At 41.9% G+C, this 15,673-nt stretch overlaps 1 protein-coding gene across 1 annotated transcript; it reads left to right on the forward strand.

Annotated features, from left to right (window-relative positions):
- Positions 1–12,171: 12,171 nt before the first annotated feature.
- Positions 12,172–14,571, forward strand: LOC112570954 (NADH dehydrogenase [ubiquinone] 1 beta subcomplex subunit 3-like). Its single transcript, XM_025249710.1, has 2 exons — positions 12,172–12,366; positions 13,015–14,571. The coding sequence occupies exons 1-2, from the start codon at positions 12,239–12,241 to the stop codon at positions 13,199–13,201; spliced, it is 315 nt and encodes a 104-aa protein (XP_025105495.1). The 5' UTR covers positions 12,172–12,238; the 3' UTR covers positions 13,202–14,571.
- Positions 14,572–15,673: the final 1,102 nt, after the last annotated feature.

Genomic DNA, 15,673 nt, shown 5'->3' on the forward strand with positions numbered 1-15,673 from the left:
CTCAACCACTCACTCACTCTCACTGCACATCACTCTCTCACTCTACTCCTCACTCACTCACTCTCCACAACTCACACTCACTCACTCTCACTACATCCCACACTCACTCTCACTACTACTCACTTCCTCACTCACTTCAAACTCTCAACACCCACTCACTTCACTCTCACTCATTCTCCACTCACTCCTCACACTCTCACTCCTCTCTCACCACTCTCCGACATTCTCTACTCACTCTTCACACTCCATCTACTCTCACATCTCTCACTCTCACTACCACTCTTACACTCAACTCACCACTGAACCTCTCACTCACTTTCCACACCACTCACTCCACCCACTCTCTCACGCTCACTCACTACATCACACACCACTCACCTCACACTCTCATCTCAACCCTCCTCTCACTCCTCTCTCACACCACTCTTAAACACTCTCACCACTCTCTCACTCACACACTCACTTCACACACTCACACATCCATCTCTCCATCCTCACCCTCCTAAACTGACTCTCCCACACTAACCCACATCACACTCACTCATTCACTCTATCACTCACTCCTCACACCTCTCAACACTACCCACCACACTCTCACTCCACGTCACTCATCTCAACACCTCTCACTCAATTACCACCTCACACTCTCCACTCACTCTCTCAACATCACTCACTCACCTCACCTCAACTCACCTCACACTCACATCTCACTCATCACACTCTCTCCACTCCACTCACTCTCCCACTCCTCACACTCACTCATCTCACTCACTTACATCACTCTTCAACACCCCACTCACTCCACTCTCACTCACTCCCTTCACACACTCTCACTCACTCTCACACCCCCTAAACACTTTCCACTCCCACCTCTCACTCACTCCTCCACTACTCCCTCACACTCTCACTCACTACCCTCTCTCACTCACCTCACATCACCTCACACTACTCTTCACTCACCTCTCCACTCACTCACTCCTCCACTCCACTCCACAACCTCACAACTCAACACTGCTCGACGCTAACTCATCACTTTTTCACTCACTTTCCATCTCTCTACCACTGGCCGGAGCATTACTCCCACTTCTTCACACCACTCTCTCACTCTTATCTCTCACTCTTATCCTCACATCTCTCTCGTTGTGTGGTGGTTTTTTGTCACTAGCGTGCAGTTCTCACATGCACACTTCTCACTGTCGATTTCCTTACTCACTCCACAACTACAACTCCTTCTTGTTTTTCACGTTCTATCATCTTACGGTTTACTCGATCATCTGTTTCTCGGCGTTCCACTTTGTTGCACCGTGCCTACGGTGTATTGAGCTCTCCTAATCGGCTTGCTCGGACAGGCACTGACTCTCTAACACTCTCTCACTCTCCACTGCCACATCAGCACTACTCACTCTCGACTCAGCAAACACCCCATCTTCTTCTCACACTCAGCTTTGGTGTGGGGTTTGATATGCGTGGACTTCTCACTGACTCTCCTCACACTACCACGACTCACACTTCACTCATGCCACTCTCTCACTGCTCACCCTCAACTACTCACTTGCTCTCGACTCTTCAGCGTCACTGCAACCACTCTACACTCACTCTCAACACTCACTCAACTCTCACAACTCCACTCTCACGACTCACTCCACTCTGCACTCATTAACTCACTCTCCACACCGCACTCACTCACACTCCCCTCCTCTCACACACTCTCAGCATCACTCTCAACACACCCCTAACACTTTCACTCACCTCACTCAACTCTCTTCTCACCACTTCTGTCACACTCACTCCACTCTCTCCACACCACTACACTCTCACACTCACTCTCCACCACTCACTCTCTCACTCATACTCACTCTTCACTCTCACTCACTCACTCTCACAAGCTCACTCTCCCCATTCACTCACTCACACTCACTGACTCTCACTCACATTACTCACTCTCACACCCACTCACTCACCCTCTCCTTCATTTCTCTACACTCCTAACTCTCACACACTCTCCTAATCATCTCCACTACTCTCACTCTTACACACTCTCACTCACTCTCACTCAGCTCTCACCTCACATCACCTTACACTCACTCACTCCTCACTCTCAACTCACCTCACATTCGACTCACTCTCACTCACATCTCTCAGACACTCACACACTCTCACTCACTCTTCACCCACGACTCATCACTCTCACTCACTTATTACTCCACCCTCAACTCACTCACACTGTTCACTCACAACTCACTGTCACTCTCTCACACCTCCTCTTACACACTCTCACTCTCACCCTCTTCTCACACCCTCTACACCTCATCCACTCTCAACCTCACTCACTCTTACTCACTCACACTCACTCTCAACACTCACTCACTCTCACTCACTGTACTCATCTCACACCCACTAAACTGCACACTCTCACTCACCTCTCCACACTCAAACTCATTTCACTCACTCTCACTCACTCCACTTCTCCTCAACACTCACATCACAGCTCACTTCCCCTCACCTCCTTCACGACTCACGTTCACACTCCACTCTCACGATGCACTTCAACCTCACTCTCTCACACTCCAACCCTCTCTCAATCTCCGACACTCAGTTCTCACATTCAGCTCACTCTCACTGTCACATCTCTCACACTCAACACACTCTCACTCACTCTTTCACACTCATCACTCTCACTCACTAATTCCACACTCATCTCACTCACTCACTCAATCACTCACTCACTCCACTCGCTCTCCTCTCCAACTCCTCACTCTACTACACTCATCACTCTCCACTCACTTCACCTCTCTCACACTCTATCCTCACTCACTCACTCCCACACATCACTCACTCACTCCACACTCCACTCTCACACTACACTCTCAACACCACTCTCAGACACTCACAAACTCACTCACACTCTCTCACACTCACTGCACTTCACGACTCACCACTCACACTCAACTCGTCACAACTCAACTCTCACATCACCACTCACTCTCACTCACTCCAGTCACTCTCGACACTCACGTCACTCTCACTCACTTACTCACTCTTCGACACCCACTCACCCTCACCCACTCATCTCACACACTCTCACTCACCACTCACTCACACACTCTCTAAAACACTCACTCACTCTCATCTCACTACACTCTCACCACTTCTCACACTCATCACTCTCACCACTCTCTCACTCTCACTCCACTCACTCACTCACTCTCACTACTCTCTACACTCCACACTCCCACTCACTCTCTCACTACTCTCACACTCACTCACACTCACTCTCACTCACTCCTCTCACACTTCACTCTTACACACTCTCACTCACTCCTCACTCACTCTAAACTCTCTCTCCACTCACTCACTCTCACAACCTCACTCACTCATCACTCTGCACTACACTCACAACTCACTACTCTCACTCTCACTCACTACTCCTCTCACACTCACTCTCACACTCACTCCTCACTCTCACACTCACTTCACACTCACTCACGTCACACTCTCACTCACTCTCACACACTCTCACTCACTCTCACAACAACCCCTAACACCTTTCATCACTCTACTCCTCTACTCACTTCTCTCACACTCCACTAACACTCACTTCTCTCCTCTCTCTCACTACATCACACTCACTCCCACTTCACTCACTTCACTTACTCACACCTTACTCCTCACTCACTCTCTCAACACTCACTCTCTCACACTTCACACTCTCACCACACTTACAATCACTCTCTCAGCTCAACTCCCTCATTCTCACTCACACTCACTCTCTCACACTCGACACACTCTACTCACTCTCACTACCACTCCTCTCACACTCACTCTCTACTTCTCACTCACTTCTCACTCACTCACACCCACGGTTGCACGTCACTCTCACGTCACTCTCCACTCACATCACTCACTCACTTACTCACGTCTTCACATTCCCACTCACTCACAACTGCTCACTGCACTTCTCTCTCACACGTTCATCTTCTTGACACACTCTCACTCACGTCACACACTCTCTAACACTCTCACTCACTCTCCTCACACTCCACTCAACACACACTCACTCACTCACACTCACTCTCTCACTCACTCACACACACCACACTAACTTCACTCACTCACACTCACTCACTCTCACTCACTCACTCTCTCTACAGCTCATCTTCTTCTCTATGCTCACTCTCTCATGCTCTCTCTCACACTCACATCTCTCCAACTCACTGCTCACTTCCTCAACACTCTCATCACTCTCACTCTTCACACACTCTCAACTTCCCATCACTCTCACTCACTCTCACTCACTCTCACTCACTCTCACTCAACTTAACACTCACTCTCTCTCACACTCAATACCGCACTCACTCACGTCTCACTCACTTACTGCTCACTCACTCTCTCACACCAACCACTCTCACTCACACTCCTCTCTCACACTCACTCTTACACTCACAAACTCTCACTCAACTTTCTCGAACACAACTCTCTCTCACTCACTCCACTCTCTCTGCACTCACTCTCTCTTCATTGCACTTCCCAATCACTCTCTTACACTTCCTCACTCTTCACACTCACTCACTCACATTCTCTCAACTCTAAAACCTCACACCTCTCACTCTACTCTCACTCTCTCACAGCTCTCACTCTCACACACTCTCACTCAACGTCTCGACTCCTCTCTCACACTTCACCCACTCTCGACACACTCTCACACACTCTCACTCAACTCTCACACCTCCTACTCTCACTCACTCATCACCCTCACTCACTCTCACTGCACTTCCACGTTTCATCTTCTCTATCTATGCTGGCGATGCTCGAGATCTCTGCGTGCGTCTGCGTTCGACACTTTCACTCACGATCACGTCTCACTCACTCCTCACTCACTCTTCTCACACTCACCCAACTCAACTCACTTCTCGACTCCTCAACAACACTCTCACTCACACTCACTCTCTCACACTCACTCACTCTCACACTAACTCACTACTCTCACTCACTTTCTCTCACATCACACTTCTCAACTTCACTCTATCACACTCCACACTCACACCTCTCAACTCACAGTCTCTCTCACTTCACTCAATGGTATCTTAATGATGTAAATTTCCCGCAGCGAGATACTGGGAGAGAACGAAACCAACAGCCTGAAATAGAGAGGAAATGCTGCCGGAGATAGATGGGGTTGGCTGACCACCCTAAGGAATACAACACCGCCAACGTCACAAGAAGTCGCTGACATGGAACCCCCAGGGAAAGAGAAGCGAGGAAGGCGAGAAACACCTTGGAGACGGGACCTCGCGCCGACACCAAAGCTCACCGGATTTGGATGGGGTCAGCTGGTGCGGTAAGCCCAGGACAGGAGGCGTTTGGACGGGCGGTTCGCGATGGCCTATGCACCAGGATGGGGGCGAAGCGGGCATAACTGACTGACTGAAGTATGTATTGAGAACTTAAGAAGGGAAATGGGAAAAGGCAAGGCAAAATCCCAGAATGTCATCGGCAGTGAAAAAGCAGTTGGAAGTGAATCAATACATCGTCTGCAACCCCTACAAAACATTAAAGGACCATGTGCAATATATTCTCTCACGATCTTTCTTATCGTGCTTATAAGGTATTTTATTCATTAAATAGATGTATATTGATTATCAAGTGGGGAGTCACACAGTCCTAGACAAAGTCTGATGAAATTATTGAACACAAAGGAATAACATCTTAAGATAATGGTACTTTAAGTCATGTGTGATAATGGTGTGTTCATGTTTTTCTCTTGTTCAACCAAAGGAACTGCTGTTGAAATAAATGCAAATCAAACTAATTATTGTTGTTGTAACAGATGGCCGAAGATTGCCCAACATCTTAAAGAAGGCTAAAGGCAAATCACTCAACTTCAGATGTTAGTAAGTGCTGATTATATTATGCCGTTGCGTTTATCCTTATATCGCATGGCCCGGCAGCGTGTCAGAGTGCGTGAGTCTAACTGTAGGACCAGTGCAGTGTGTTAAATTTTTGTGTTGTTTCCATTGTTTGTAGAATTTGGGAGTTAGTGTCTTTGGCTGATATACTGCAGGTTTTTGTTTATTGATTAATCGCATGTGAATGACCAGTGCCTTCAGCCACTGATTTTGTTTGTATAGGCCTGTACTTCACCTGCAAGATAAGAAACTTGAATTCTTTGTAAGTTTGTGAATCATGAGATGAAGGGGGAAGGTTTTGAAAAGCTTGCAAATAAAATTAAATGAGTTTCAGTTGCAAACTATAAATTTGTTGTTATTGTTGTTGCTCTTTTTCCTCTCTTACTCCTTTTCCTTTGGAGTTGTCAAAATGAAACAAACCAATACTAGAGCCAAACTAACAGTGGTGTACTGAGGAAAGAAAGAGGAGATAAAAGAAAGACAAAAAGCAATAAAAATAAAGTTTGAAAATTTCATTGTCTTTGTTTGTGTTATTTGCGGCTGTTCCGCAGTGTGTAGGTGTATCCTTCTCCGACGTCCTGTATTTTATATCTCTAGTGGTTTTTGTTTTGTGTTTGTGGAAATACATTCTAGGTGTCCTGACCATGACAGTAGTCTGGTTCGAAGGAGGATAGAAGTCTTTCTGCTCAGTGGTCTTTTTCTCTCAGTCTCTCGCCCTACCTCTTACTCTCTTGTTGTCCGCGTCTGCTATGTTCCCCAGTCCCCTTTTCTATCTCTCTGTTCTCTTTTTCTTCTCTTCTCTCTCCATTCTTGCGTTTCCTTTGCGTTCCCGTATATCTCTTTTCTGTCGGTCCTGTCTATTTTCTCTCGTGCCTGGGCTCGTATTGTTCTCTTTGTTTATCTATATCCTCTATTCCTCTCCCCACCTCTCTCTCCCGTTTCGTCATTTCCCGTGGAGAAGGGAGGTTACCGTGCTTTTCGGTGTGAGTCTGGGTAGAGATCGTGACTATATTACTCAGTGCTGCATGTACCTTGCTGTCGCAGTTTCACGTAAGAGCATATTTTCCTGTCGAGTTTTATTCAAGCAATTAAAAGCCGGTCGTCAAGATTGGGGCCCCAGTGAGTTGGAAGACATCCCAGAATAGCCGGTAAGAGGCAGGAGGAGGGCTAAAAAGAAAAAAAGAAATCAGGCTTCTGCCTCTAGGATAAATTCTTTCACGATTGGCTGGAAGACTGGTTAAGAGGTAATATATACGTATGTAAATTATCGAACGTTTTCAAACTTCCTTACGTTACATTGATCATAATCCTTGGTCACATTGAAAGACTGGAGAATAGATTATTATGAGACAGAAGAGAGAGGAAAAAGCATGGGTAGATAAATAATACATAGAGAGATTCCTTGCTGGAAATTACTCGATAAATAAAAATGAAAATTCACTTCGGTAATTTTCTACGTTTCTTGCGAATAAGCAGATGAAGGTAATATTGATGACAGCTGATGATGATAAATATGACGACAGTGGTGATGATGGTACAGATTTGTGTATAAAACATTTTTGGTTGCAGGCTAAATTCTCTGCGAACTTATATCAACATTCTATCCCTGTCCTACCAAGAAAGTTTGGTTATCACCTGTGACATTTAATGTTTTATTAACTGCCGGCAACAGCAGCCACAACCATGGGGAAAAAACCTGCAGCAGGAGGCGGCTCTTCAGGTCCGCCGCGCAATTTGCCTCGGCATAATTTGCCTACACTGAATTGCATGCATGTTAATAACGAAGCCTCTTGGTTTAGTTAAGAACAAACATTCTGAAGTAGATGGACAGCCATCACTCAGTATCGCCCCAAACTGCCGCTGGTAGAGCTGCAAAGTCTTTTTCGTAGTCCCTGTTAGGCATAGTATTGGAGATTAAGTTCTTCGAGAAGAAGCGATTCAGAAAAGTAAGCCAGGGTGATGGTGTTTGGAATAAGTAAAGCTAAGCGAAAACGTCCAAACGAGCTGAGATGGGGCCAACATTATTTGCTTGTTTTGCTTAAAGCAGGCCCCGCTTTCATCGAATAAACTAAATCATTATTAAGATAGCGATGGAACTTTGAAAATGAAAAAGTTGTTGACTTCATTATCCTTCTTACGTGCTATTGTCCAATAATGTGTCATCTGCTTCCTGCTCTCTCCCAGGATTTCTCAATTTTGTTCCGCTATTCTCAATGCTGCTTGCTGTGGTCCCCACCACCGAGCTCTTTCTTAAACTTAAGTATTTGGGGTCCTAATGGCCCACATTTTTCTTCCAGATATTCTAGTAGGTTTGCAGTTCTGGTCTACTGCATTTCAACGATTAAAAACTATATGTTTCAGTATTGCAAGCTGCAATGTATATATGAAATCTTGTTGTACAAGGTTGATATTATTATGTGGTTTGGTGTCTTGCAGTTTTTTAGAAAAATTGCATAAGAACTGCGGCAAAGAGGATTATGTGTTATATGAAGAATCCCATTATTATGTATTTTTTGAAATTATTTATATACATTAGTAATAGTAAGTATTAGATTTCCTCTGGTAGAATTTATTTTAGGCATTAGAGTGTTGTCCATAGGCAATGGGAATCCCATTGGGAATCCCATGGAAATCGTCCCATGTATGGATGGGATGGGATGGGACAGCACACATTTGATTTCCCATGGTAGTCGAAAAAATACTTGATATTGCAAAATAAATTTAACTGTTATTTCATTTCAAGGATTTTAAAATCTTTCCTCTGAATCATCTATTGTATGTGAAGTAGCAGGACATTATAGAACAATAGAAGCCGAAAAGTGGTTTCAAGTGGTTGTCCATAGGATTTTTAAATACCATGGGAATCCATGGTAAACATCCCTGGGATGGGGACGGGATGGGACAGGCTAAATTGCCATGGGACGGGATGGGACGGGATAGAAAAATATGTCCCATGGACCCTGGGCATGTAGGGATTGGATAAATGCCAAATAACTAATCTAAGCAGAAAAATTGTGGGACACATGAAAGAAAATCTGTCAGATTTGTCCTGTCAGATACAATTTTCAGGAACATCCCTGAAGTTTTTTCCAAACTTTTAAATTGACCTTTAAAAAAAGCCGTGAATCTTTATCAGCAGCGGCATACAAATTCAAAAGTAAAAACTGTCAGCGCTAAACGCGAGGAAATTAATAAAAATAACTGGGGAGGACATCTCTGGAATAATTTGAATACAATTACCAAATTTTGCTTTGACTTCAGGGGGACATGACGAAAAAACCCCACAAACGTGTTCAGACAAACCACTCGGATGCAGTGTCCACGTGACAATCACGACACACGCGAGGTTTTCTCTCATCTTTCACCACCAGCTCGCGAGAACTCCAATAGATAAGGACAGTCGTGATGTCACAGACATCAAAGAGTGTGTCACTGCTCTCTACTTGATGACAGTTAGTTTTTATCTCTGTTTTACAATGTTATTTCATTTATTACGAATTAAAGCCTCATTTTGATATAAATTATGCTTTTGACACAGAGAGCGAGAGAGAAACGATGATAAGAGGGAGATTACGAGAACAAACAGAAAAGAATGGACTGACATAGCTGAACAGACCAATTTACTTTATACACTTTCATCGAAAGAAGTATATCACATGATCTGTGGGAGTGAAAAGTTAGGGGTGAGCAATGAAAATAGAAGACAAAACAAAGCCGCAATGAAGGAAGCACACATCAGAATGCAAACTGTGAAATGTGTGCCTGTGTGATTTTGTGTGCGAATTCTGAGCTGAAAATAATAAAAAGGTTAATAAAAAGGTCAGGACAGAAGATGCACTTTGTACCAAGGTCTCCGTGATGCAAGGGCAGAAGTGTTATGCTTAGGCTGAGCTTGAAGCAGGTTTAAGAAAAGGCAGGTTCGTAACTGAGTTTAACTCCTAAAGCTGTCAAGCTTCAGACTTCGTCACGTCCCACAACGAGGAGAATCTTGAGCAGTTTGTGGGCTTTGCTATTGGGTGATGTGAATGAAAACCATTCTTTTCCCCAAAGTGCTGTTTGTGAACGATTGTTAACACAATTCCGGGGAGGTTGTCAATCCTTAAAAAATATTGTCCAGTTTTTTTTAGACTTTCAATTTAAGCTACGCAAACGGAATTTAAATTTGTTTTCTTGTTTACAGGAAAGGGCTTTACATTTTCGGAATTCAGCTTTAGCGACTCTTTACTGTCAGTTCACTTCTGCGCTGACATCGGGAGGACAGGACTACAGTTAAAAATTGCCTTCCCCCGGGCCACGAGGCGTAAAGAAACAGCTCTTTCCTCTCCTGCCTCCGATAGCATCTCACGTGGCAGCCTCGGCTTCACTTCTGCTGTCGAATGAAGTAGTGATGGAAATGAAGTAAGGGATTGCCAAGCGTTGATACCGTATAAGGTAGAAAAATGTAAAACGGTTATGTTACTGAAGGTAGAAAATATGAAATGTTTATTTCAAAACTTTTGCAAGCATAATGAAAACAGTAGGTAGTGGGTCATAAAGCAAGTTCGCCATTTTCTGACAATTTCTTGTACATTCACTCACCAATTCCATTTTTCTCCCTTCTTCTGTCTTGTGTTTACAGGTTCTTTTCTCTCTCTCTCTCTCTTCTGCTGTTTGTGTATTTTGTGCGTGCGTGTGTGTGTAATACGTGTGGTGTGTGTGTGACAGAGAGAGAGAGGGCCTGCACTAATGAGCTCATGAGCGTGCAAATCCACTTGATAAAACTGGAAAGAACTGCGAAAAGTCTCTTTAGGCGGAGAAAGCTCCAAACTGGACACGAAATCATACAATTTCCTATCAAAATCAGATTCGTGTGGCTTGTAGGAATTTTGTTCCTTGATGTAAAATATACAGAAGCATTCAGAAACGAAACGCGAAAAGAGCAGTACTTAAAAAAACAGAAGAATTGTAGGTAAGCAGCAACAGCAAGTAACAATAAAGATGATGACGACACAAACTATCAGGTTACTATCAGGTTAATATCAGGTTACAGGGGTTAATTCTGCTAAACGCTCCTAATAAGTCGGAAGTACATACAAAGCAGGTCGATAGTATAAGAGTTATTATCGGTGCTATGAGCAGGAATCCTGGTTAAAGTCTGATTAACATGCCAAACCCAAATCCAGGCAGAATTAGTGACATGAAATGTCACAACAGTAACAACAACAGTAACAACAACAGTAACACAACAGTAACAGCAACAGTAACGACTTAATGACATGATAATTTGTTATTGTTTTGACGAATTAGATATGAAATGGGGGAAAATGAAGGGGGCAGGAAGCCGGAGTGCCAGGAGAAAACCCCCGACGCCCAGACCTGGGAACAAATGTCACGTACATGAAGTGTCCCGAAACGAGATCTGAACCCTGAGCTTCTGACTGCGGTGCACTACTGTACCGGGATGCACCCACCACTCTCTTCCTGCTTTTGGATAGAAGCTGATCGAGGCTTTAATCTATGATAACCCATGCGAATAATTAGAGCTGACAATGGTTTTGATACGAAAGTCTGCAGCTCTCTTATTCCCACTGACCACCGGTCAAACGCAACCCTCCTCCTGCACTACGTGCTCTTCTACTTGAATTCACACGACAGGGGGAGGAAGAAATGTCAGTTGGTCTTCATGTCGTCCTACCCACCTAAGGCGAAAGTTAAAGGGAAATAACAACATCACAAAGCTTGGCGACTTGTTCCCCTTCTTCTAGACCGCTAACTGCCTCTTGTCTCATGTAGAATTGAGTGTTTAGATTTGGCTTTGGACACATTTGGCAGAATCAAGTGATGGAGACCCACGTCTAAAAATTCCTACCAGCAAAAATTCAGTTTTACCAGTTTTATTTTAAATTTATAGGTCTAACTTTACATTAATTTTAAGTCAATATGTGTGATTTAGGTATATATATATAATTGTATACCTGTATAAATTGTAGATACCCATCCCTTGTGGTAGGGTCAACAGTCTATAAACAACGCATTTGTTTGTTTTTTTCTCATTTTCATGTACATTAATGACAAAAAGAGTTTCAGGATATTTATCAAGCGCTATTTCTAATCTTGTAATAATAAAATTCAAGATAAGTAATATTATGATTTTTATCGTATGCTATCAGTATGTGCATGTCTATCTTTTATTGGAAATTTATTTTTTAAATGTGTATCTTCTAGCAAATATTTTAGAAAATCATCCAAGGGATTATGCTCATTGATGTTTGAACTACACTGACCTCCCTTGCGTACTTCCGCTACCGGAGATTGTCGGGCTCCTGAAGGTTAGCGACAACTGCACATTCATAATGGGACATGGCCATGGGGAACACTTTCAGGCTCCTGACTGGAAAAGTTATAAAATCAACGGTATACCGGAGCTAGAACAGCTTAAGAGGCTGCTTGCTGCGCAAGGTTTGAAAGATCCTTGGATCAGGTTTGTTTCTCACACGTGGGGGTTGCAACTTTAACAACAATAAAAGTTAAAAATGATACCAAATCTTGAAATATAAAAAAAAATAATAATAGCACGTCATTGATTTGTGAGGCTGATATACTTTGGGCTATGAGGAGTGAACAGTACACACTCGCTGACGCTATAGATAATTTTAGATGTGTTAAAGATAAAATCATTATAGATATACGACTATTGTTGAAACAAGGTATAATGGTAATTATTGGTAAGAGACTAGAGAGTATAATGAGAGTTAACTATCAGCAAAGTTTATATTATTTTTAGTAGATCATTAAGCTCAGTTTTTCTTATAATTGTACTTATATATGAACATTTAAAAATACAAAGTAGGTAGAAAAAGGTTTATTGGCTTTTGACTGACATTGACAGCTGTAGTATATTTAATTACAAATGACAAAAGGTATTAAATTGCACAGTAAAATGTAGAAATTATGATAGGCCGTAACTGTTAAAATTGCGTCAGAAGTTGTAAAGCTACTTCATATCTTAGAAGTTCTTGTAAAATGAAAATATAAGGGTGCAAGTTGGCATTATTTACTATTGTTTTGCCAGTCATTTATTACGACAGGTTAGTGTTTGTGTTTTGACTTACAGTTTTTCTTTTTTCAGGAATGAAGTGTGGCGTTACGATCCTAAGTTCTATGGAAATGAATATAGAAATGCTCTTAAGAGCTTGGGTCGAGGCCTGAAGTATGCAGTGGGTGCTATGGTCATCACCATCGCAGTGGAGAGTTTCATGAAGAAGAAAAAGAATGGTACAGCACATGAAAGTGACAGTGAAAATGGTCATCACTGAAATACATTATAGTGCCTAAAATTCTGCTTAGCTTGTGTGCGACCATGTGAGCCAAAGCAGACTGTAACTGGATTACATTTTTAGCATGCAATCAGTGAAATGTGAAAATTATGCAGAAACTTGAGTGCAGTAGTGATATTTTAATGTATAATGTAGCCTTTACTTTAGCATGAAAAACTTCCATAGAAAGCAGTATGATGAGATCTCGAGTAAAATATTTTGTTAGCATTTTGATGAGGCATTCAATGTTAGGGATTTATTCAGTTCTACAGACTGCTCAGCCTGAAGTCAAAGATGCTTATATCTTTTTTTTGGTTAGGACTTAGTGGTCTAGCTCAGTGGTTCTCAGAGTATTTCGGACCAAGGACCACTTTACTAAAGTAAAAAATACGGCGCTCCACCAGCACCTAAAATCACTGTATTTAATTTAAATTGCCACATTTATTTCATTATAATTCAAAACTAAATGTATTTTTGTGACAGTGGTATAGTAATAAGTTTACATAAAATTACATGCTTTGCACAGTACACATAAAAATTAAAAATTAGGAAGTGTACTGCTTTACTAAGGGTAACAGATGACACAGTTAAATGACGCTATGCTCATGCTGTGACATAAAGATGTTGTTGGTAAGCAAGCATTTTTTGCAAACGAGCATTTGGGCATCAATAAAATTAAAACTCATGTGAAATCAATATACAAGTGGTCTGCGGACCACACTTTGAGAACCACTGGTCTAACATAGGAGTTTAACTCTTGTGCTTCACGGTGATTTTCGTTCATTCAAAGCAGGATGGGCTTTTACAATTTCCACATTTACTGAATTTAGATAAGAATAAACAGTTACTAAATATCAGCTTTATCATTACTAAATTTTCTGGAACATAAATCTGTTGCTTGTAATTAAATCAAGTCAAAGTAGACAGCTGTCCTTTCTTGTTTATCACCTGAAATGAAATGGTGGTCTTTCCCATTGCCAATTCTTTAAAATGGATCAATGACATTTAGCAAACTGTCCATATTTGTAACATTTTGAGTCTGGGGCTTGATGTTTGATTCTGATTGCCAGATATGTATGAATTTGAAGTATTTAAGAAATCATCAAAAAAAAAAAAGACATGGCAGGAAGATCAGAATTACAATAAAAGTTTAAAGTAACAAGAAAGAAACTGTTTTTGCTTCTTTCCATCATGAAATTACATTTTCTCGTAAATCCAAAGGAGGATAGGCTTATAAAATTGTATTTCTTAAAAAGAAAATTTTGATACAGGCTAAGGCACAGTTAATCACTGCAACGTTTAGTCCTGTATTCAGGATTTGGATGGTAGACACACTATGTAAAAGTGAATAAACATACGATGATGAAGAACAACTTTAGCGTCAGAAATAAGCTTGAAAAGGATGAAAAATTGCTAGCTTTCTCCAAGTGTCCACGTCTCACCCATACTTTTTGAACAGAAAGGTACATACAAATTCGTCTCTTTAAAGTCTTCCTGCTCTTGTATTAAGGGCTGTAACTCTTTTCAAACGTGATTCATCAGGCTCAATGGCTGGATTTCATCCCTTTATGTTTACATAGATTTTGAAACTGGACACAGTTGGGCGGCCCTGACTTAATAGTTGCTGAAGGGCCAGATGTATTTTTTTAGAGTTAAAGTGAGGTTGTGATGAGATAAGTACGCAAATTAACCAGCTAGTTTTATTTTCAGTGAATAATTCCCCCTTCCTGAATTTTCCGTATTTTAGTTCAGCTCTGACATTCAAAAATATACTCATCCAGATTTTTCTCATTTTCATGTAATTGTGTAATAATATTAATGTTTATTTAGCATGGAATCCCATCTATTGGCCAGGCTGTCTGTGCTTCACATCATAAGGCCACAAATATGGAATAAAATTAATAAAGGAAAGGGTGTAAGATAATAGTTATTTCTCTTTCTAAAAATATACAGGTGCATTCATACGCTCTCTCACACACACACACAGTATTTGCATCTTAACCATGGCCAGCACAAGATTACAGCTATGATAGTCATTGGACACATCACTGGAGATGAAGCAGCCCAAACCGCAGGTAGAAGATGTCAAAGGGACAGTAGTGTCCTCTACTTTGATAGAGGATAGTACCAGAGATGACTTGATAGAATGACAGATGAAAAAGCATAGTTCCCTCTCATCATTATTGAATTACCTTTTGTTACTGGTCATTAAATATACATTATATAGGAGTACTAAACACTTGTTACAAAAACTAGGTTAATCTGTAGTGTATGAAGGAGCTGAAAGATGGCCAGCGATGAGGATGAAGTACAGAAGACCGTGACACCTGACACAGTAGAGGTAAAATTACATAGGAGTGTGGGCAGGATGGACTAATTTGGAGACATTCAAGGGATGTATCTTGATCTGTACAACAGGAGAGAGAGAGTAGTTGGGTAATGCTCAAGATGCATTTTTAAGTCACCTTTAAA

This window comes from Pomacea canaliculata, linkage group LG1, assembly GCF_003073045.1.
Source record: "Pomacea canaliculata isolate SZHN2017 linkage group LG1, ASM307304v1, whole genome shotgun sequence".
NCBI classification, from domain to species: domain Eukaryota; kingdom Metazoa; phylum Mollusca; class Gastropoda; order Architaenioglossa; family Ampullariidae; genus Pomacea; species Pomacea canaliculata.

What these genes read in the sequence shown, in the direction of transcription:
- LOC112570954 (XM_025249710.1), top strand. Translation starts at nt 12,239, where the DNA reads ATGGGACATGGCCATGGGGAACACTTTCAGGCTCCTGACTGGAAAAGT. An exon ending in TTGAAAGATCCTTGGATCAG is followed by an intron (nt 12,367 to 13,014) that starts GTTTGTTTCTCA and finishes TTCTTTTTTCAG; the next exon opens with GAATGAAGTGTGGCGTTACG.